Here is a 24,948-nt window from a genome sequence, read left to right as displayed (position 1 = left end):
GAATCTTTCGGGATAGCATTTGAAATGTAAATAAAGAAAATAATAATAATAAAAAAAAAATTCTGCTCCTTCTAATATATGAAATTTTGTTTAAATTGGATGTCCCTGATTTTAGAGATCTGAGTTCTATAAATGAAGTTTCCCTTTATCTGTATTATACTTCAAGTGATTTGAAGTTATTTTGCGTTTCACATTTTCATTTTAATTATAATTTTCAAGGCATTACTTATCCCTAGCAATGGAAAAATATAACAAACAAGGCTTTTGCTCTATTGAAATAAGTCTCTCAAGTCATGAGTTGCTTTACACATAACAGAAGTGTGCCCATGGGTCAAGCCCCAGCTGGCCTACCTTGTGATTTTGCAGCAATTAATCTTGAGGGAAAGCTAGCCTTCCTAAATGTTTCCTAAAGAAACAACAACTTTTTACATTTTTTCTGAAATTGCTATCCTAGTGGAATCTCTAATAATCTACTGTTGAAAAGGGCATTTTATTAACTCAACCTTGTCATCATGCCCTGACTCATGTCTCACCCACACTCCTTTTTGTAAGAAAGAACAATTTTTTGTGGGTAATTACTTTTCCAATGAAATTAGAATACTACCTTAATTTCATTTGAAAGATTTTCAGTTATCATTTATATAAAGCCAATATTTGCTTACTGATTTATGAAGTAAATTATCAATTTTTTTTTTTTTTTTTTTTTTTGGTTTTTCAAGACAGGGTTTCTCCGTGTAGCCCTGGCTGTCCTGGAACTCATTTTGTAGACCAGGCTGTCCTCGAACTCAGAAATCCGCCTGCCTCTGCCTCCCGAGTGCTGGGATTAAAGGCGTGCGCCACACGTCCGGCTTTTTTTTTTTATTATTATCAATTGTTTTTATGATTTTTGTTTTATGATTATCTAAAATGCAATAGAAATTTATTTTAGTACTTTTACTTTCCAGAATATTTTTCTCAGCACTTGGGTGAATATGAGAATGTACTGGCTGCACTTGAAGACCTGAATCTCTCCATCCTGAAGGCAATGGGCAAGACAAAGAAAGTAAGGCAATTTCAATGGTCACTCTTGAGAACAATATCTTCCTTGGAAAATATTTTCTTGAAACACATATTCATTTCTCAATTTATTATGAAAATACAGACTGCTTCTGTCACTGATGGTTAATTTTTTTATATTGAAAAATATTCAATATATTCTTCTCTCACAGTACAATTACAACTATTAGCTGTGCACTGGAGACTATTTTGTCCTGAGGACACAAAGATACCCAATGCTATTCTGGAAATTCTTAATATGGTGGTAATGAATGTGTGTAAATAAATGCATTATTATGTAACAGAGAGGAACCCAAGATGGAAAACTTAGTTCACACTTAAAGAGATAATACCTGAAGATTTAGAAATCAAGATCTTGGTCATTGGATAACAGAGATGTAACCACATGTACAGAAGCTCTATGTCAGAAATGGCCCAGGGCACTCAAGGAAATAAACATGAATAGTGAGACTAGAAGGTTGGAAAGATGAGAGACTGACACAATTGGAGATGAAGCTGGATTAGGGAAGCCATCCTCCATGATGCCACCAAATCTAAGGATACAAGCCTACACCCAAGATGCAAATAAGACAGTATTTCAATCAGAGATATGAAAGCTCGTTTAGTCTTTCAGAAAGAGCATATGAGAATTAGCCTGTAATTAAGATAAGAATTTGATCGCATTGAATCAGGAAGGTGGATACGGAGGCTGATTAACCAGTTCTGGTAAGAGATGCTTGTATTTGGAGGACAAATTGATGGCAAATACAGAGCATAGAAAGTAGCTTGCACTTGTGTTTGCCACAATAGCTATAGAATTTGGAGAAATATAGAATCCCATGGGATGAATGAAGGGTTTTTCAAGATAAACCTAATCTTTAGCTTGGATACTTGGGTAGTGACTTTACCAAGAGAGAATGCTGAAAGGAAACCAAGCATGGGGGTGTATAGCAGCATAGGCTTCTATCGACTCAACACTGCCTTAGTGGTCTAAAAGAAGACACTTAAACCACTGGAGAAAGAAATCTTTCTCATAAGTAACATCTAGTGCTGCAATTGTAATAAAGAGCTTGAGTTGTGTCATCTAGACATAGGGGAATAACTAAAATAAGGAAGCAATCTAATCCTGCTCAATGAAACACTATAGCATTTGATGGTGATAGGAGGAGAAGGAGCCAGGAAGGCTGGGGATGGGGTGGGAAGTTTGAAGACCAGCCCGGAACTTACAACATTTATAAACTGAAGAAAACTATTTTAGACTGTGGTGAGTGGTTAAATACTGACTGCTATTTAGAAACTAAAAGGTGAGAATTAAATTTTTAACTATCAGTGAGTCAAGTGTCATACTAGTGTTTAAAATGCATGACAGGTAAGATGTTTTTAAAGCATACATAGAATTCTTGAGTAAAGACAAGAAAATTCATTCAACCGGAGAATCCTTAGATTCCTAAAGCCACATGAAAAACAGTGAAATGAAATTCTTTAAAAGGTGTTGTTTACAGGCGTTGTTTACAGCATCCCAATCTGGAAACAGCAAAACAGATGGGCCCCAGGCCAGCTCCAGACAGAAGGGGCACTGGGCACCTTGATCCACTGGGGAAAGAGCCACAGGGTTAAGTAGGGAAGGAAAGGCTAAGGAACCTGTGTGTGGTGACAACTGCCACCACAACATGGAGAGTAGTAGCTGGGCTGACACAGAGTGACCTGTTGGGAATTTGTGTAAGAAGCACTTGGATCCTCAGACCCCATCCTCTGAACAACAATGATTTTCTGTCAAACCAAGGTTGAAATTTGTAGTCATTTCATGGGTAAAATATTATATCTGGTCTGGGGCCATGCTAGACATAGGTGAGGGATTAATTAAAAGTTTGCATCATAAGTGAAAAGGAGTCCGCTTTTCTTCTCACTTTTCTTCTCTGAGTGTTGGCAATATTTCCTCTAGGCAGACAGGAAGAATCTTCTTTCAAAAAATCCCAAGAGTAGAGAATAACAAAACTGAAGAGTCATGAAGGATATAGTCTGGAAAGAGCTCCTCTCCTCTAACACCGACCAACATGTTCCTAATCCACCTACTGCTATATATGCAATCTGTGGAGAAGAGTCACCAGACTTCTTATAGAGGGCAGAGATACAAATAGGAGGGAAAGGGGGAAAAAAGAAAAAAGAAAAGAGTTAACATAGGAATTATGCAGGAACATAAAATTTTCAAAAATATTAATCCCCACCCCACCCCGGTGATGGGTAAAGAGATATTTTGTGGTTGGTGGTGTTCTTATATCAGTCAAGGACAGAGCAGAAGGCAGTTTTTTTGTTCATCCTAGTTTGATGCCTGGATTGGTCAGCAAAGCTGTTTCATGCCTAAGACACATAAAAATCAAATCAAATCCAGGCAGCACAGCACAGGAGAAAAGCAGACAGAGCCCTGTGTTCTCCTGTGCTGCACGGTGCAGGCAGGGAAAGAAGATGTTCACAGATCTCCCCTCCACCCTTCAGCACAGATGGACCATAGACACACAGAGCCCTGCCTACCACCACACAGTACCGAGAAGGAGGAAGACAGAGACCCAGGGACCACTATGCCACCCACGGACCTGCCCTCTTGCACATAGCACAGAGTAGCCATAAACACCCATTTTCTGGCACACCATGCAGCGCAGACACAGAATGTCTGTCACCCAGGGGCCTGCCAGCATTGTCTGTGTGACTAGCCTGCAGTGGGAGCCACCACAATATCTGAGTATATGGTGGCCAGTGGACGAAAAGAAGCGGAACAGCATGAGCATTCTGTAGAGAGATGGAACTGGAAACTCGAGGGTGGAGAGGAGTAACCTGTTGGGAGTGGCCAGAGCCGTCAACTGGGGCCAAAGTGAGATCCCAGCCCAAGCTGCCAGTGAGGGCCATGTCTGGGTCCCTGGCTATGCAGTGGCAGGCATCAGTGTCATGTCTGTATCTCATATTAACCCTAGAGAACATGGGGACATTTCTGGTGGGGCAGTCAACAGGGACCACGTGGAAGTCCAAAAGATATATAGAACTGCCCTTGCCCCTTACTTGTTGCTGTGCTCTGGAGAGCTGGCTCCACCTCTCACTTGTTGCGGGAAATATTAAAAAAAAAAAAAAAAAAAAAAAACATACTGGCATGTTCCCACACTTGTGCCAGCAACTCTCTGCCCCAGCGGCCAGACTGGGAGACTCTCTGGCCCAGAGCTTCCGGAAACATCTCCACCCACCTCATTAAGTTCCTTCTGGCGGGTAACCCCGCCAAACCCAAACCCGTGCTTCAAATCCTTCCACAGCCTTTGTGGTGCACAGCAGGTAAACCCACACTTTGTCTTTCTCTCTTGAACCCAGATGAGCCACCGTGTGAAGGAAGACACAACAAAAAACGTAGTTCAGAAACAACAGTAACTCAGTCGCTGGGTGCAGCAACTAAAATCCTAGTCTAATAAGCCTGATTAAATCTAAATCCTACAGTGAAACCAGAAGACACTCACAGCTACATCTTGTCCTCACACTATCCCCGTCCAAAAAGGACCTAACTCTCTTCTGCTTCCTCTCTTCCTCCGCCCAACCTGGAAGTGCCTCCTACTCGTCCAGTGATTGGCTGCTCCTTTATTCATTAGGGGATTGGTTCACAAGAGCAGCACCAGGCCTATCCACAACACTCACCAGTTAAGAGTACTGGCCGCAGCAAGCCCTGAATCTGGCCCAGGCAGGCAGCGCAATGGAGCTGGTTCTGCTGGATGTGGGTGAGCCAGCCCTCAAGGTGCAAGAGTGGGGGAGCTATCTCTGGCAGGAAAGCTACCCACTGCCCCTCATCAGCTGCAGCCCTCAGGGGAGCAGGCTCTGCACCTCACCTGGAGAGCAGAGCAGAACTGACCAACTGGTGTTGGTGCAGGTGAGCCAGCCCTGACGGGGAGAGCAAGTGGTTGGCCATGGCCCACTACCCGAGCTCCTGCCACCCGTCTGCCATGAAGTGGTGTGGATACAGGAATGATGCGCTTTCTTCCTAGCGCCTGCAATAGTAGGGAGAACTGGCCTCAGGGTCATGAGAGCCAGTGAGCGGGCTCTGTCCCTCTCTGGTTGCAGCACTGGGGAGAGTGGCCCCTGTACCTCTGTGGGCTGCACAGTGGAGCTGGCCTTCATGGTGAAGTAACAAGTGAGCCAGCCACAAGGGTTTCAGAGTCAGGAAAGCTGTCCCAGCCTCTTGCAGGCTACAACACTTGGAAATGTGGGTCCCACAACTTGACTGGGCAGCACAGTGAAATTGACTCTGGCGCTGGGGGAGGAGGGCATGTGGGGTGGGGGAGACGTGGGGGTAATGAGCCACCACCGAGGGCACAGTAGGAAGTATGGAAGAGTAGGAAGGAGAGCAGACCCTGCCTCTTGTCTGTGGCAGTATCAGGTGGCCTAGCTGCAGCAGTGCTGGAGAGCTCAACCTGGTGGTTCTCATAAGGGAGAGCTTGTGAGCTTGTGACCAGCGCAGCTACCTCATAGGCCCAAATTTAAGGATCTGTGTTGGCCCACCCAAAAATCTATATCGTTTGTGACCCAAAGCAGCAGGATCTCCATGACACAGAGCCCTTTCTTGAAGGAATAACAGACAGCCCAAAGCAAGAACGTGAAATGAGAGAGTAGAAATAATACTAACAGATTTTTAGAGAATAATGCTTAGAAAGTGTCCCCAGATGCAAAGGAAGACAGACAATCCAAGTATGGGCCAATGGTGTCTTATACCCCAAATAAACTGCACAGGAGGTAAACAAAGCCAAGAGGGCAAAGGTGAAACCTGAAAGCATTTCAACTTGACTTCCTCAGAAGACTCTAGGAACTGTAATGAACTTTCACCCTTGGTTAATTTATCTCCAGAAGTGGTCATTTTAAAATCTATGCCGGGGCTCCTACTGTACACTACTTGAAAGGCACCAACAAGAAATTGGCCAGTTCAGTGCTAGCCTGGGATCTACACTATAGCTAGCCTAAGGAACATAGCGAAGCCCTCGCTCATAAAAACTAAAGAATAGAGAAAGGGCATGGTTTAGGGTGCTTGCGTCTCTAGAGCACTTATTTAGTATCCATGAGGTCATGAGTTTAGTTCCCAGTACGACGAATAAATGAATAGAAATCTGTTTGTGCTTTGGATGTGAAATATACCCCACAAAGTTAAGTGTTTGACCATTTAGTTCCCCGATGACTTCGCTGCTTTGGAAAGTTGTGCAGTTTTAGGAGGTAAAGCCAGCCTGGGAAAGTTGCTCACTGGGGTCAGACCTTGAGGTTTTGTAACCCTGCTTTACTTCCTGTCTGCTTTTTCCTTCTTGTTCTGCCAAGACACAAAAAGGCAGAGTCCTAGCTGCTCACTTCTGACACTGTGAAGCTGTCCACCACTGTGCCTTCTCCTTGGTAGACAGTGTCTCTTTAAACTGTGAATCAAAATAGATCCGTTCTCTCATAAGCTGATTCTTATTAAATATGTAGAAACAGCAGTGAGAAAATCGGCTAACACAAAGTGGCTCTCCTCTTCATTCTTTAGGTCTTATCCTTAGTGGCCTCATTGAGAACTTGTCTTGCCACCCTCTCTACAAAGTTTCACCTCTGTTACAAAATCCTCTTGTTGCTGTTGACCATCACAAGGAATAACTATGAGTAACTATGTAATTAAAAATGTTCCTGCAGAAAATAAAAACAATGCCTTTATTTGTTTGTTTATTTATTTTACTTGCCACAGTTGCCCTAAGCCCTGTATAGGTCCTCGCAATTTAAATTTTCTTCCTGTATTAAATAAATGTAGTTAAAGGAGCAAAAAAGCAAAGAAACTTCAGTTCCTTGTAGAAAAAAAAATTAATTCCAAGTTCTAGACTCTTTCAATTTTTTAATAGATATGTAAAATGAGCATGTCATCTTTTATATTTTTACACAAGCATGCACTAAAATCCTGTTCTTTATCTTCTGTTAATACAATGAAACCTTTGTGACCTTTAAGCCAAAGCCAATCTTTTACTTTCATGTCTTAAGCTGAATTTTTTTTCTTGGCATTGATCCTTAACATGTGTTTGATTTATGTAATACTGCTTAATCTATGAAAACACTTCTTTCTAAAAGAAAAGGTAAAACAGTAGAAAATAATATTAGAAATCATATCTTAGTATGAAAGCTTAAAGATGGTTGAAATGCAGGCATTCCAACACCCTTCAAGGCACAGGCGACCTGTTATCTCTTCTGGGTTGCCAGCATGGGGAAGTCTGCTAACTGACAGCCAGCAAGCATTTCTCTTTTAGAAACCTGGTATATTTTTATCCAGATGAAAAAGTACTGTCTCAGTAGGAAGGGCTGACATTCCAGGCTTTTAGGGAAAGCAAGATACAAGCCATCTGTGGGTTCTCTACTGGCAGCACATCTGTTTGCCATATCAGAGAAGAGATAAATGAGTCCTGACTGTTTAACTCAAGGTCCAGGAAGCGAGTCAGGGCAGATACAGTGTACCATGACCACTGGAAGATTACAACGAAGCCAAAGTTTATCATATGCTGGTAATGCAATATGTGATATTCCCTGTTTGTTGATGGATAACATTTAGAAGTTTATTCAAAGCTAAAATGAAGAATAGCATTTTTAAAATGATATTTAGGATGTGGTAGTTACCATATTGAATGTTGCTATGGGAATTTCTAAATATAAAACATGGTTATATAGTTTTTCATCTAGAATTCGATTTTAAGCAAGAATCTCTAGCAGTGTATCTTTAATAGTTGGAGAAATGAGTCGGTTTTTAGAAGAGTTGGACCTCTGTCATTCTTGGTTCTTATATCTGCCTTTGGGGATGCTCTTTTTCTGGACACCTTCACTTCAAACTTTCCCTACTTTCTGTATCCTCATTTTCTTAGTACTTAGCATCTGAGCTTCTCTGAGAGATATATTTCTCTCAATATTTAAATATTGTGATATATTCTGGGTTTATTATCAGTGCAAAAATGAATAGGTATTCATGATTCTTAGATTTATCATTAAAATAAATCCCTCCTCTTTTCAGAAAAAAATAGGGGAACTGAGGAGATGTGTCAAATATTGAAGTGCCCCTGGGCTCATAGAAGACAGGCATGTCCATCCTTTGATGTTCTGTTGTTACCATTTACATGGTTTTTAAAGTAAAGTGGAAGTGAATTCTTGGATTTCATGGTAAAGTATTTTCCAAACAACTTATTTGACACCCCCATTTTTCCTCGCGCTTTTTTATGTGAATGGGTGTAGTGAGGAGGAGACCATGGATAGCTCAGGCATGGGAAACAAGAGGGTCTCGAGGCTACACATGGAGCCTGAAGGAGAGAAACCCTGACCCAGGTCTAAGATTTACAATCTTCTATGCAGACTTCTGCCCAGTGCTTGTCAAAAGGTAGCAGTAGGCTCTTAGAGAGGATACTCAATTAGATTGTCTACGGCATAGTCCTCGCATTGGAGGCCCTTGGAAGCTTGAAGAACCCTGCGTAACTGCTGACCCAGAAGCTAAACAATCCTAGGCAGAAGACCCCCACTAGGTCTGACTGGACAAAGAGGGACAGACCTGAGGTGAGCAACAAGTGAATGTGACTTTTGAGGTGATGTGAAGGTGGGAAGTGTGTTGAGCTTACTGATACCGTTTATGAGGAAATGCGGGTGATTAATCCATGCAGAGGTCCCCAGCAAGGTGATGGATGGCTGAGCAGGTAGAGAACAGAGCTCATAGCCAAGGCTGGGCTGGCTCAGGACTTGAATTGCCTCTCCTTTGATAACCATGGCACTGGTACTTTCTTGCCATTGCTGAAGCCACACCCTATTCTGGCAGTTGATGTGACTCCCTATAGCCAAGTTACCAGATGAACGCTACTGACTCTTCCTTGCTGCTAGCACAGTGCTTGAGTACCTATGAGGAAAATGGAGATGACGGTGCTGAAGAGATGGCTCCGTGGCTAAGAACACTTGCTATGCTTACATAGGACCTAAGTTCAGTTCCCAGCACCCACTTGACACAGCTCATAACTGCCTGTGTTCCAGGAGTCCCAGCACCCACTTCTAGCTCCACAGGCATCTTTACACAGGGGGCACACATACATGCATACATTTAAATACACTTAGAAACAAAGATGAAGAATAAAGGTGCCAGGCAGTGGTGGTGCACCCCTTTAATCCCAGCACTTGGGAGGCAGAGGCAGGCGGATTTCTGAGTTCGAGGCCAGCCTGGTCTACAGAGTTCCAGGACAGCCAGGGCTATATAGAGAAACCCTGTCTCAAAAAACCACACACACACACACACACACACACACACACGCACGCACGCATGCGCACACACACGCACGCACACGCATGCACACACACCACACCGCACACACACACACCAATAAAGGCTATAACACAATGGAGCTCAGGAAAAACAGATTAATCAGCTTTACATAGTTGTTTAGAGTTTTCAGTATTCTTTTTCTCTTCTTTACAATTAATATTTTAAGTTAGCATAAAAAGTAATGGTTTTCATATGTGTATTATAAAACCCTCTATCCTTTATCCGTTCCTCTCTGTGTCCCCCTCATTCCTGTCCTGCTTTTGATGGTCACCGTCCTCCCCACAAGCTCCGCAAGTCATCACTCCTCCTCTTTTCATATAACATGTAATTTTAAAACAGAAGTTTCTGTAGTTAAAACACAATAAAGTGAACAGGACTACTTTTATGCAGCAAAAGAAAGAACGAGAGTGGAAACCTGGGTGGCAGGATGGGTGGAGCTTGAGAAAAGGGAAAGAAGTATTGATGTGATTTTACAAGATCCGTGAAAATTAGAGATCTGCATGGGGGGGGCAGGTTAGCTGAATTTATGGTCTCTCCTTTTCTCCTGTGGTTTGTGCTAATCCTGAGCCTGGGTTGGACAGCTCTCCAATGTCTATCTGAGCTGCCTTCACATCAGTAACTGCCTTCTATACGTATCAAGTACGTGCTGGACACATTAGGCTGATGATTTTCCTAAATCCCTGCCGTCCAGTTTGTACCCCCACGGAGTGACTGATATTCTAAGTGGAAAGAGTCTTCTAAGTGCACTGGAAGTAGGAGAAGAAAACAAAGCGCTATAAACTATACAGGCAGAGGAGGTACTGTTGATCTTCCCCCTGGAGGGATGCAGCTGTAGGTGTTCAGTACTCCTGCCAAGCAAGTGCTGGAGTTTTCTGAGTCTACAGCCATGTGTGACAGTTGACCCAGGGGTCAATCACCCCACCAGGTCTCAAATTCAGGCCTATCAAACCCAGGGTTAGTCTCATCTGGGTTTTTCCCTGAGCACTGTCCTTATCTGAGCTTCCCACCACATGTGCTTCTCAGTGTCCAGTCCTCCCTCCTGCTGTTGGCAACTGTCTCTGAGACCTCTGTCTCATCCTGGGATGGCAGCAGGTAAAATTCAGACTCCCTGATGTGAGGTTCCTCTGCATACTTGGTCCCCTGGAGGGGGTGCACAGTGTGTTTGTTGTTGTTTCATCCCAAATGCTGTTCCCCAGTGTACCCCTCATAAAGTCTAACCCCTCTCTCCCTCTCCTTCTCTGCTGAGAAGAAGGTGGAGCCCTCCCACCTCCAAACACCCCCTCCCCCCCTCTGGTGCATCAAGTCTCTGTTAGATTAGGTGCATCCTCTTCCTCTGAGGCCAGACACCGGCATCCCTGTTGGGAAATGAATACCACAGTAAGGATACAGCTTTAGTGAGAGCCTCAGCTTCAGGAGCACTTAAAAAAAAAAAAAAAAGATTCTATCTTAACATAGCATTCTGCCAGTGAGCAGAGAGAAGATGTGATTGCTCTCCACTGCTTTGGAGTTCTCCCTCCAGTGGAATTGCTGTCTTAGTAAAACCTGTAGTTTTTGCACGCAGTTCCTTCTCAATATTATCCACTGGGCAGCCATCCATCTAGACCTGTTTGGATTGGTTGTCTTTTTCTGTAGGACACCTAGCCTAGCCCTGCTCCGTGCTTTTCAGAAGTGCCTTGTGGGGTCCTGGGAGCTCTCCAGGAAGGGAGTCTCTCTCTTTCTCTTGTGCTAACTCTTAACTAGACCACACGGAGACCACTTCTGATCCACCATCTTACTCAGAAGTTTCAGTTATTCTTGGTAGTATCCGAGTGAGGCATGCTACACAGATGATAATCTTCCACTTCAAACATGAGGAAATGGCATCTCTCAGTTATTAATTGGCTTACTGAGGCCACAAAGATAGATTTAAGCCAAGAAACCTTCACTTTCTCTTTATATACTTTTTAATGTCTGTTTAGTTGTTCATGCGTATAGGTGTATAGGTGTGTGGGCACATGCATGTGGTGATGCCCGTGTTTGGATCACTGGACAATTTGAGGAGTTGGGTTTTGATGAAACTAAGGCTAGGTAGGCAGTATGTGCCTCCCCTCCATGAGCCATCTAATCAGCCCCCCACCTTTATAAATTTAAGGTTTATATAACTTCACATTTAACATTACAAATATAAAATCCTAACTTGCATCATTATGAAAACTTCTAGTGTTAGCTACTTAGGATTTTTTTTTTTTGTACAATTGACCTCTTGACTGTTCACCTATAGAAAGATCTGGAGATGTCCAGCCTGTTTGTTATAGTCTTCTCATGCACAGTTTTTACACAATTGAACAAGGAGTTCAGTGCAAGAAATTATGGACAGAAGCAGATAATAATTAAATGCTTAAATAATAATCAACTACTGAAATAAAGAATAAAAAGACACATAAGCAAAGTTCTAAGCCAAGGAATTTGTAGATTTCTATAGTTGGATGGCATCAGAGAAGATTGAATGGTTTAAGTTGCATTTCCTGTCAGAGAGGTGATATTTAACCCTGGTGTAGTACACATGCCTATGATTATAGAAGTAAGGGGCTGAGGCAAGAAGAGCATAGGCTCAAGGCAAGCCTGGGTTACAAAGTTAAAGATGTACTGACCTTTCAGCTTACTAGAAGCTGAACTACATCCCCTTCCAAATGTAATGCCCGTCAAGAACGACAAACATTAGTGGCCTCCAGTTGACATGTCTTCCAGATAGCTAGCTCTATTTCTTAACTAGTTCATTTCTTCATCTTTTCACATCAAATGCCATGGTAACATCTGTAAATATTTTTACACACTGTGTCAGTGTTGACTATCTTGTTCCACTGGCAAAACTTTGTCTGCTAACATAGCTGAACAGCGGTTAACTTTCAGATACTTAACACATTTGAAAATGTGAAAATTCCAATTCTCCTTTGTTTTTTTTTATTCCTAAAGTTTCCCCTCTCTGTTTTTGGCACTTTTATATAAATTTTGTCACCAGTTTTTACTCTTTACAAATGCCTTTCATTAGAGTTGTTGAGATTTGTACAAATCTTAAACTTTGTCATTTTGAGATAACCATGTAGATTTCATCTGCATTCTTTTTAAGGTACATGCATGTCTCAGTTAGGGTTTCACTGCTGTGAACAGACACCATGACTAAGGCAACTCTTATAAAAATAAATTTTAATTGGGGCTGGCTTACAGGTTCAGAGGTTCAGTTCAGCATCATCAAGGCAGGAACCTGGCAACATCCAGAAAAGCATGGTACAGGAGATGCTGAGAGTTCTACATCTTCATCTAAAGGCTGCTAGGAGAATACTGGCTTCCAGGCAGCTAGGATGAGGGTCTTAAAGCCCAAGCACACAGTGACACACATACTCCAACGAGGCCACACCTTCTAATAGTGCTACTCCCTGGGCCGATAATACATAAATTGTCACAGTGGGCCGGTAATATATAAACTGTCACAGTGCATTTCTCCTGTTTACTCAACCTGACTTTTCTCTCTTACTAATTTTTTTACAGTATTTAATAACAGATTCAAATGATTTCTTAGATCAATCCATAGAGAGTTTAAATTTGGTCTCTCATGAGCAGTGTTTTAGCGAATGACTATCTTAAGTGCCCTTGGTAACTCCACTGGCCCCTCTCTTGAGTAGATGCTCCATCAGTAAAGTGAGGTTGGCTTCCTTTGTTGCTGTTCTAGGCTTGAGCCCTGAGATCTGTTGCCACCATAGGCCTGTGTGCCTTCCAGGAAAACCAACCAGTCTCCATAGTCTTTCACTTCTCAGATCTTCCTCCACTTTGCCAATCAGAAACTTGAAAATTTATGGGATGGTTTGGATATGCTCAGCCCAGGGAGTGGTACTATTAGGAGGTGTGGCCCTGTTGGAGTGGGTGTGTCACTGTGGGCGTGGGCTTTAAGACCCTCCTTCTAACTGCCTGGAAGTCAGTCTTCTATTAGCAGCCTTCAGATGAAGATGTAGAACTCTCAGCTCCTCCTGCACCATGCCTGCCTGGATGCTGCCATGCTCCTATCTTGATAATGGACTGAACCTCTGAGCCTGCAAGCCAGCCCCAGTTAAATGTTGTCCTTTATAAGACTTGCTTTGGTCATGGTGCCTGTTCACAGCAGTAAAACTGTAACTAAGACAGTTTACATGCATTGTCAATCTACAAGGCAATAATAAATTGTCTCTCTCTCCTTAATAACATTGTGCAAACCAGGTATAGTTTTTAAAAGGTTAAGCTACTAAATATTACATATAAAAGCATGCTAAAACTTCAGTATATTAAATATACTTTAATTCAAAAGACAAAAAAAATAACAAAAATGTACAAAACAAAAATATTCATTAAATTAATTGTTAATGCAAACAATAAATATGTACTTGATGTTAAATGAAGAGAGACCAGTGTCACCTGAGTGGTCACAAATGAGAAAGTCTTACACGAGCACCAAAGAATGTACAGAATTTTAATGAAGAACAGATAGGAGAGCCAGTGAGTGGTGACATTTCTTTGACCTTTTAAAGAGACACTTTTCAAGGCTGGCTCTGCTAGAAGCACTTTTTCATGCACAGAAAAGTTGTCATTTAGAATGGGTGGAGTCAGAGAAGCAATGTGCAAATTTACAGTTTCATATTATTTACTGTTTCCTCAGTGAGTATACATGGCAGACAGTGAGCTTGGAAAACATCTCGAGTTAACATGACTCAAAATAGCTCAACAGAGTTCTAGCAGTATGTATAGCTCAGTAACAGAGCTTCTTCTAACACTCAAAATACCCTAGATTTGACCCCCAGCCTGTAGAAGACAAAACAAAGAAAATACCAACAAATTCCTACAGCTGTGACAGAAGCCAAATGATACCCCCCAAAGCAGGGGGATCCCATTAAAAGTCACATTTTGTGATTACATTATATTATTTGATAATATTCCCAATCTTTCCAACCCCCTGCTTCCTGCCTCCCCCTCAGTAAATAACAGTAACTATAAGAAATTATTTTATTTTAGAAAATGTACTTAGGATTTTTGAATAACTATTTCCTTTAAAGTGGGTATCTTTTTTAAAAATTATCTGTCTTAAATTGCTAACTAGGACACATATGTTTTTAATAGAAAGTTTATTTCTGCTCAGTAAGGTTATGTGTACACTATTTCGACACGAACATCTGGCTTATTTTGCCTAAGGCTATAGTTTTGAACTACAGTTGTTGAAGTGAATTTATAAACCTTTATTGAAAGAATTGATCTTTGAAAGAAAAAATGAACAAGAACTGTCACGGGACCTGTCTTAGAGTTTTACTGCTGTGAGCAGACACCATGACCAATGCAAGTCTTATAAAGGACATTTAATTAGAGCTGGCTTACAGGTTCAGAGTTTCAGTCTATCTTCATCAAGGCAGGAGCATGGCAACATCCAGGCAGGCATGGTGCAGGCATCTTCATCTGAATGCTGCTAACAAAATACTGGCTTCTGGGAATCTAGGACAAACCCCACACCCACAGGGCCACGCCTACTCCAACAGGGCCACATCTACTCCAACAGGGCCACACCTACTCCAACAGGGCCACACCCTCTAATAGTGCCACTCCTTGGGCTGAGCGTATACAGACCATCACATTCTACTCCCTAGACCCCATAGAGGGGCTACACAACACAATTAAGTATTCATCTGTCAAAATGTCTGATGTGACTCATTTCTTTTGCCTGGAGAAAAAAAAAATGCAGGAAGAGATTCAAAAATTGCTTGGCGCTGTATTTCTCAGACCTGACAGGCGTGAGTTATGATCATGAGAAAGGTTTCTTTTCTAATATTATACAATCACATTGATTGATTGATTGATTGATTGATTGATTGATTGTGTGTATGTGTATACATAAGTATGCACACGTGTCTGCTCCTTTCATACCCTTGCTTGTTTTCTGTCATCCCTAAAATTGAGTATGTTTACTTCAGCCATAATATTTCTCTCCTTTCTTCTTGGGAAGCCTTACTGTGCATGGTTTGGCCTATGTCTCTGCTCATGTATGCCTTATTCTAGGTATCTCAATGAATGCTAAAGATGGGTGTTTTCCAACGGCTTCCAGTAAAAAAGTACTTACTGATATATAGAAAAACTTTAATGAGAAATGTCATTGTTGATCTGCAAAATTTTAGGTTGTTAGCAGCCACAAGTAAGTCAAGAAGCAGGAAGCCAAGGCTGCTAAGATTGAGTGCATTGCCCTTGAGTGTATTTTCACATGATCTGAGCACAGAGGATAGATAAAACCCAAGAGTGTTTGCTGGCAACATAGTAGCAACTTCATTAAATGTTCAGAATATATTTGTGTAAAGACTTTTCTTTGTTTAGTCAGGAACATCAACTTATAGAGTTTCTCAGTCTTTCCTTACATAGTCATATGCTCTTCCATATTATTTAGATTACTAATGTATCAAGTAGAAGGAATTTGGCTGGTAGGGGGGTTTAATGTGCATGTGATATCTCTCTTGTGGTAGAGAAATGTTACCTTCTGTTGTGATTTAAATCTGAAATATCTGAAATTTCCCTAAGAGACTCATAGTACCAGTTCATGTTTCTATTTTAATAAGCTTCTACTTTGGATGTAGAACCTAGAGGAAAGATCAGTGGGCATTAGCGTTTGGTGGTATATTGTACCTATTCCTTCTTGTGACGTCCTGAAGGTTCTGTAAGATCCCTTTCTGGTCTGGCTGTTATGTGAGCTACTTTACTTTGCCACACCCTTCCCACTATGATACAGTGAAACTTATGAGCACTTTTCTCCCACAGATTTCTATGTCATGTATTTTTATCACAGGAATGTAAAAGCTAACTGACGCACATTAGTACCAGAGAAGAGAAGTCATTGCTGTGACTAAAACTGGCTGAGTGATTGCTAGGATTCTAGAACTGGACTGTGGAAGGAACTTGAAATTTGGATATGTAGGTGGGAGACTTCTGTAAGCTCAGCTGAATGGATACTTTTGATGGGCACTCAGGAGACCTGAACACTCATCGTAATACATACTATGTCATTCCTGATGGGAATAAGTATGCATCATTCAACATTACATCCCGTTAAACTGTTTCTCTACATCTTGCCCATGACCTGAGAATTTGAATGAGGTTGAACTAGAAAGCAGTGGACTAACTCATTAGATCCTGCAGATTTCAAGACAGAATGGCATCCTGGCTGTAGTGTGTATGGTCATTGCTGACTGCCTTTATCTAGGGTTGCAGCAAAACCTGCAGAGAACAAAATTCAGAGCAGAAGGGCATGAAAAACATGCAATGAGCTGAATGTTAAGGAGAAAATGACTGTGGTTCTTTTTTTTTTAATTAATTTATTTATTTTTATTATTATTATTTTCTTTATTTACATTTCAAATGCTATCCCGAAAGTTCCCTATACCTCCCCGCCCCTGCTCCCCTAACCACCCACTCCCACTACTTGGCCCAGGCCTTCCCCTGCACTGGGTCATATAAAGTTTGCAAGGTCAAGGGGCTTCTCTTCCCAATGATGGCCGATTGGGCCATCTTCTGCTACATATGCAGCTAGAGACACGAACTCAGGGGGTACTGGTTAGTTCATATTGTTGTTCCACCTACAGGTTTGCAGCCCCCTTCAGTTCCTTGGGTACTTTCTCTAGCTCCTCCATTGGGAGCCCTGTGTTCCAACCAATAGCTGACTGTGAGCATCCACTTCTGTGTTTGCCAGGCACTGGCATAGCTTCACAAGAGGTCGCAATATCAGGGTCCCTTCAGCAGAATCTTGCTGGCATGAGCATTAGTATCTAGGTTTGGTGGCTGATGAGATAACGCCATGAAAAAGAAACCTTGCACTTTGCACTGGAATAATAGGACATTTGCATTTGAAGAAACTATCAGGACCCCCTCCTCAGTACAGGCAGCAAGATGAAAATTATAAACTCATTTTAAAGAGGTTTCCTTCAGGGGAAAAAAAAAAGTGTTTCTTGGGTATCTTGCTTTCAAAGAACTGCAGAAGTATTTTTGGTTCATTCACCCAGGCACTAGGAGACCAGGAGAGCGCTGGTCAAGGAGGGAACTGCCAATGTGCAAACTGACAACAGAGTGTGAAGTCACTCACAGGGTGCTGGTTTTGCAGGTATGCAGAACACGAGCATTACAGCATGACAGAGGCTGCCACCCGGATCTTTCCTGGATCTCGTGAGACTGGGAGGATTCCCCGTGGGTAACCCCGCCCCCCCTCCATGAACATGATGTGTTGAAGCAGGGAAAGTGAGGGGTCTGCTGGAGCAGAGACCCAAAAGTGTGGTGATAATAAGAATGTGGAATTTCCGACAAGGAAAGTTCCAGGCAGCAAATAGTGTCTCACAAGAGAGAGGCTGCAGGCTTTAACATCAGTAAGGCCAGGGGGACAGGGTTGTCTAAACACCTTAGAAACCATACTACACCACTGTATGCTCTGGGCTCTGGATGGAAACGCACAATTCAGTATTTGTCCTTCTCAGACCAAGTCCTTTTCTCTTGCATTTCTCCTTTCTTTCCATTCCTCATATTTGCAGTGTCATATGTGCCATTATATCTTGGAAATCTAGAACTATTTTAATTAACTTTATAGTGCTTATATCAAATAGTTTACTTTGAGTCTCAAAGGAAACATTGAATTTAGAAGTTTAAGTAATGTAGAAACTAATAAGACTTTGGGAGCCTTTTGAAAGTAGACTAGGCCAAAGGTCACTGGGGACTGGGGGTAGAATATTGTGATCTGAGTTTAAAATGTCCCACAAAGGCTCATATTTTGAGTGCTTGGTTCTCAGATCATTGTATTGAGAGACAGATCTTTGGGAACAGTCTCTCCCCCCCCCCCCGTCACCACTATGATATAAACTGTTCTTTGTAACATCTTTCCTATCACGATTAACTGAAACTTCTTTTCTCTTAAGTTGTTTGTAATGAATACTTGGCAAAAAATCTAACCAATATCCGAGTCATTCAAATATGGGCAGTAAAAACAATTTAGAGTAAATATTTGATATTATAATTTCTATCTATTTGAAAACATTGGATCATTAAATATCACAGCTATCAATTTTTTCTGTGTAATTTATTGTACATGATTTTATAATACAAAACTGCTTCAATTCTAGAAGTAATTCGTGAATAGCACTCAAATAAAAGGGTAATTTTCATGTTTTTCTTCCCTTAGGATCTTTGTAATGTTCTTTCCTTTCTTTTATCCCCGGAGGTTGAATCAATCATACAACGCTAATGAACTTATCTTTTAAAACAGTTACTCCCATCCACCCTCTTCCTTCTTAACGTACTCCCTAAGCTGTTTCACAGATCCAAGTCACCAGATTCCTTCCAGCAGATACTAATACATTATTTATCTTCAGTCCTTTGCTGTATATGGGTTGGAGGCCTCATACCAGCTCATGTATGCTGCCTGGTTGGTGGCTCAGTGTCTGAGAGATCTCTGGGTCCAGGTTAGTTGAGATTTCTGGTCTTTTTCCTATGAGGTCACTCTCCTCCTGAAGTTCTTCTAGCCTTTCCCTAATTCAACTGTCTTGGTCAGCTGCTTGGTAGGCCTCTTGGAGAGCAGCCAAGCTAGGTTCCTGTCAATAATCATTAATAATAAGTGTCAGGCCTTGGAGCCTCCCCTTGAGATGGATCCCAATTTGGGATGGTCACTGGACCTCCTTTCCCTCAGTTTCTTCTCCATTTTTGTTCCTGCAGTTCTTTTAGACAGGAACAATTCTGGGTCAGTTTTTGACTGTGAGATGGGAATCCCGTCCCTCCACTCTATGCCCTATCTTCTGGCAGTGGACTGACTCTACAGGTTACCTCTCTCACTGTTGGGCATTTCATCTAAAGTCCCTCCATTTGAGTCCTGAGAGTCTCTCAGCTCCAAGGACTCTGGTACATTCTGGAGGGTCGCCCCACCTCCTACCTCCAGAGGTTACCTGATGTCATTCATTCTGCTGGCCCTCAGGGCTTCACTCCTGTCCTGACATCCCCCCCCCCCCAATACCTGATCATGTCTCCTTTTCCCTTCCCTCTCCCATCCAGGTTCCTCCCTCCCTCCCTCTGCCCTCCATAATTGCTTTCTTCTACCTCCTTAGTGGGATTGAGGCATCCTCAGTTGGGCCCTTTGGCTTGTTAACCTTCTTGAGTTCTGTGGATTTTATCCTGGGTATTCTGTACTTTTTTGACTTACTAGTGAGTACATACCATGCATGTCCTTTGGGGTCAAAGTTACCTCACTCAGGATGATATTTTCTAGTTCCATCCATTTGCCTGCAAAACTCAGGATGTCCTCATTTTAATAGCGGAATAGTATTCCATTGTGTAAGTGAACTACCTTTTCAGTATTCTTTCTTCCATTGTGGGACATCTGGGTTGTTTCTAGCTTCTGGCTATCACATATAAGGCCACTATCAACATAGTGGTACATGTGACCCTTTAGCGTGATAGGGCATCTTTTGGATATATGTCCAAGAGTGGTATAGCTGGGTCTTCAGGTAGTTAGAGCTATTTCCAATTTTCTGAGGAAACTCCAGATTTATTTCCAGAGTGGTTGTACCAGTTTGTAATCCCACCAGCAATGGAGGAGTGTTCCTCTTTCCCCACATCCTCAACAACATGTGCTGTCACCTGAGGTTTTGATCTTAGCCTTTCTGATTTGTATGAGGAATTCAGGGTCATTTTGATTTGCATTTCCCTGATCACTAAGGACTTTGATCATTTCTTTAAGTGCTTTCCAGCCATTTGAGAGTCCCCCTGTTGTGAATTCTCTGTTTAGTTCTATATCCCATCTTTTGATTGTTTTCTTTTTTCTTTTTTTTTTTTTTTGAGGTTAGCTTCTTGAGTTCTTTATATATTTTGGATATAACCTCTCTATCAGTTGTGGGGTTAGTGAGGATAATTTTTCCCAGACATAAAAGACTATGTCCTTTGCCTTACAGAAGCTTTTCAGTTTCATGAGGTCCCATTTATCAATTATCGATCTTAGAGCCTATTCTTAGGATTCTTTTCTTAGAGCACACAAAGAACAGTCAATTCTAGGCCCTCCATTTACGTCTTACTTATAAGTTGAATTCTACCTCTTCCCAGTGCTTTCCGTGTTATTTCAACCTCCGTTCTTTTGTGATTCAATGGTCCTCCTTTATGGGTGGCATTCCTCTGCCTTCCTCAGAATTTCCCTTGCCTCTCTTCTGGCTGATCCTGTAATAGCCTTGGCAATCTTATGAAACATAGAGTAAATATTGATTCATCCTGGTGCATTAGTCAGGTCTCTCTAGAGGAGTAAAACTGGTAGAATGGAATACATACAACTAGATAGAATGGATACATAAATACACATACATATATACATCATAGATGTCTGTACATATGGGATTTCTTAGAATGGTTTACAGACTGTGGTTCAGCTAGTCCAACAGTGGCTATCTACCAATGGAAAAATCCAAGAATCCAGTAATGGTTTAATCCTTGAAGCTGAGCATCTCAGTATATGGCTGGTGTACCGTATACAGCCATACCAAAGAAGTAGGCTCTAATGGCCGTGAAGAAATGAACTTTCCAGTGAAGGTGAGAAAAGACCTAAAACCCTGTTCTTCCATGTTCTTGATATTGGCTGCCACCAGAAGGTATAATGCAGATTGAAGATGGATCTTCCCACCTCAAAATATCCAGATTAAAAGTGGGTCTTCCTACTTCAAATTATTAAGAAAAATCCCTCACAGGTAATATCCCGCCACATAGGTTTTAGCTAACTCCAGATGTAGTCAAATTGACAACCAAAAGTAGCAACCACACCAAGGAAACCTTTCTTTATCTTCTAAAGAAGGTTTGTTTACTCCCAAGTTCCTTGCACATATTCTCATTACAATTTCTTAATCTACTTCCTTTCGATTGATGTATTCTATAATTTAGACGTGGAATGCCCCTCTAAAAGTCTATATATTAAAGGTTTGATCCTCAGACTAGTAGGATATAATGAGAAGAACCTTGTTAGGGAGGGCCTCATGGGGAGTCTTTAAGTCATTGGGGGGTGTACATTCAGAGAATATTGGATGGTCCTAACTCCTTCCTCTTTCTGACCCTTGTCACTAAGCCAAGAGTTGTCTGGGTTTTGTTCTCCCATGTGCTCCTGTCCCTTCACTAGAGAGATATCTAAAAACATCTGCCCTGTCAAACGGGGTCTCTCAAACTGTAAGCCACAATTAATCTTTTCTACTTATTGGCTGATTATCTCAGGTATTTATTATGTCACTAACACAAAGTGTCCTATCTCACTGTAGCATCAGCAGTTACTGCTGGGGCTAGTAAACCATTCAAACGATCTAAAAATAAATATTTACTCCTGGAAGAGCAAAAGACATGCTGCAGTTCACTGCTCTTTATGAATAAACTGGAAGGAAACAGAGGGTTTCTGTGACCATATTCCAATTCTGGGAGGGTTGAAGAGCCAAAATGGATGTGAATTCCAAGGGACTGGGGGAAAGCTGAAAAGAGACAAAGACACAGAATTTCCGTCAAACACTGTCTGAAATCTTTGGAATAATTGTTCACCTTAAGGAGCAGATGACTCTTTCTGAATTTAACATCTCACAAGGTAAAACTGTGCTTTCTGCCGTCTATCTGGACTCCACTGGTGCAGGACACAATCGGTCACCTGCAAGGCGCCAGGTACATTTTGCAGAGAGCTGAGGGCATCTGGGAAATAAAATTGGTTTCACAGTTTTAATCATAGCACTCATACCATTTAGCATTCTGGCAAAGGATGCTATTTTTAAAATTGTAGGTCAGCACCAAGTTTTCTCACGGTTGGATTTTTTTTTTCCTTAGTCCGCTGTGTTGAACTTGCCTTTGAGAGGATTTGACGGTGACCTATCTTCAGTTTGTGCTCTTTCTCTCTGACATTGTGAGAGCTGTAACCAAGATGATAATGTGGAAGAATATGGTAGGCACAGGTGAACAGTATTTTTAGAGTCCTCATTCTCATGCTGACGATCTAAAGAGCCCAAACATATATATCATAAAAATCATCAAACGTGCTTAGCTACTTGTTCTTGAGAGTTTTGTCTTTTTTCACTGATAATGTCTTTGACACTGATGATGCTAGACAGAGCCTACTTCCTTTAGTATTTAAGGTGATGTGTGTGTCATCTATACAAGATGGAACCTGCTTCTCAGTCCTTGCTTCTTCATTTGAATTCTGCATAGCTTCCTATTCCTATACAGTAACATATGGAAAAGTATTTCCAAGCTGTATAAATAGTACATAAGACACACATGCAGCGATGCCTCTGTAAAGAACAACATTTTAAAACAAATTACATTTAAAAAATTGAACTTTATTTTATTCCTAGATCCGGTACTTGTTAATGTATACCTATGTTAAATTGCTAGTCTCCATTTTTTTCCTTCACTATATGTGGGCAATACTATTTCCTTCCTAAAGATATTAGGAGGATAAAATAAGACAATATATATAAGAAGTTTATGACTATATATATTCCCTAATAGAGTCAAAGCAGATTAGACATCTTTTTACCATTAAGAACATTCCTAATTTCCAAATTTAGTTACTGAAAGCAGTTTGGAAACATGGATTGGTGTTTTATAAAAATATCAGTATTTTTTTTATTGACTGGGAATCTCATACATTTATAAAATAGGCTTTGGTCAAGCACCCCTCATTTCCTCCTTTTCAACTCTTCTCTGATCCCCACCACCACTCCTCCCCCCCCCCTTCCATGTATTCTCATTGAAAAAAAAACAAAACTCACAGGATTCATTTGTCGCTACCAGCATGCATATGGGCATAAGGTCAGCTACAGGAGTATGAGTAGCCTCTCGGGAACCTAACCCCAGAAGAAAACTGGCTTTCCCTCTCTCATCATCAGCCATCATAGAAGTTAGGCTTCCTGGTCCTCTCCCCCTTTCATGCTAGAATTTTGTCTGGCCTGATCTTGCTCAGGTCTTGTGCGTGCAGTCACAGTCACTGTCACATGTGCAACTGGTCTGTTGTGCATAAGAAATACTCTCTTGTTGTAGCCATTGTGCCTCTGGCTCTTACAATCTTTCAACCCCTTCTGCAATGAGCCCTGAATCTTGGGAGGGAAAGGTGTTATGGAGCTGTCCCTTTTATGAATGAGCACTCTGTGCTCTCTTGTTCTCTTCACATTGACCGGTTGTGGTTTTCTGTTATGAATCACTATCTAATGAAAACAGAAGCTCTCTCTGATAAAAGGGTGAGAAATCTCTCTGGATGACTGGTGAGGCAGTTATTTAGAGGCAGAGACATAGAGAATTAATTGTGTGGCGGCAGAGATGTCTGTCGACAAAAAAATTATCAAACTCAACAGAAATTAATTCACAAAAGTATGGGGAAATTTTTGGAATGAAAGCACAGCTTCTAGCCAGGCATTTTCTCATTAAGGTGATCAAAACAGATCATCTGAGTGGCAGAACATACACTCCTACAGTACACTTGGAAACACAAATGTACGTGGGACCTAGGTACCCCTTTTATAAATAGCTCCTTAAGCAGAATCCTATGCCTCCAAGTTCCACAAAGCAAACAGCAAAACCAGGCTCAACCCACAGGAAACAGAGATGCCTTCTGAAAAACAGTAATCAAGCAACCGAAGGTCTTGTACGTGGTGGCTGAGAGCTTCCTTAATGTCTCTAACTCAGAAGGAGCAGCCCCATGCGCTAAATGTTGCGTGATGGAAGCTACCAAAAGGAATGTAACCGTGAACAAATCATTCTCTCATCAAGTGCATGTGATAGAAAACCTAAAGACCTTTGCCTTAAATCATTTTGTGGCAGGATTTTTTTTCAGCTGATATAACAAGTGATTATCAATCTGATAAAAAGGAATTAGAGTAGGAATTTGTGAGACCCCACACACACACACACACACACACACACACACACACACACACACGCCAGCAACCCTAGGACATCTGACCCAACATTACCTTTTTTACAGAGCACAGCACTCGCTGGAAAAAGTACACAGTGGTGGTTAAAGGGGATGGTTTCCTTCCCTGAAATCATATCCTCAACTCCAGGTGTGTTTGTCTCCTTCAAGGCAGGCACACAATGATATCTCGGTGAATTAATCAATGGAGGATAGTTCTCCTGTGCTCATTTTAGACAAAGCGCTGAATCGTTTATAGGGCTTGGGAGATACTTTGTAGATGAATCTTACATATTTGACAGGTAGAAAGCAGCAATAACCGTGTCCTGCTGCAGTTTCATGCTACATTTTTAGGTCTGTTATCCCTCTCATCATCTTTGTAGGGGTTCCTCCAGTGGGTCTTTAGGATAGCAGTCACTACACTCCCACATATCCTTGTTCAGAAATTCTAAATATGGAAGGCTTTGATTTGCTGCTGCTTGATAAACACAGGCTCCAAGACCATCTCCAAGGAAGCAAAACCTATATCAATGTAGAGAATTTTAGTGGGAAAAATATCAGTTTTGTTGTCACAGTCTAAGTCTACATATTTTGTATTATAGAACACCTGCTATGCCTTCGGTATTACCTCTGTACTATCCTGAACTTTGGTATACATTGGCCCCAGTGGGTTCTTTTT

General features: G+C 41.5%; 1 protein-coding gene and 1 non-coding gene across 2 annotated transcripts in view; both read left to right on the top strand.

The window, feature by feature from the left end:
- Necab1 (N-terminal EF-hand calcium binding protein 1) overlaps positions 1 to 24,948 on the top strand; it is a 163,699-nt gene that overhangs the window by 79,131 nt on the left and 59,620 nt on the right. Inside the window, exon 5 of the mRNA XM_021222373.2 lies at positions 945 to 1,042. Coding sequence (XP_021078032.1) covers positions 945 to 1,042 — 98 coding nt within the window. The remainder of the gene's footprint in view (positions 1 to 944; positions 1,043 to 24,948) is intronic.
- LOC115063034 lies at positions 3,263 to 3,406 on the top strand. The gene has a single exon (XR_003842916.1). It is a non-coding gene; the product is annotated as a small nucleolar RNA SNORA48 (small nucleolar RNA).

Source organism: Mus pahari, chromosome 22 (genome assembly GCF_900095145.1).
Source record: "Mus pahari chromosome 22, PAHARI_EIJ_v1.1, whole genome shotgun sequence".
NCBI lineage: Eukaryota > Metazoa > Chordata > Mammalia > Rodentia > Muridae > Mus > Mus pahari.
This window is presented reverse-complemented; position numbering and strand designations above follow the sequence as displayed.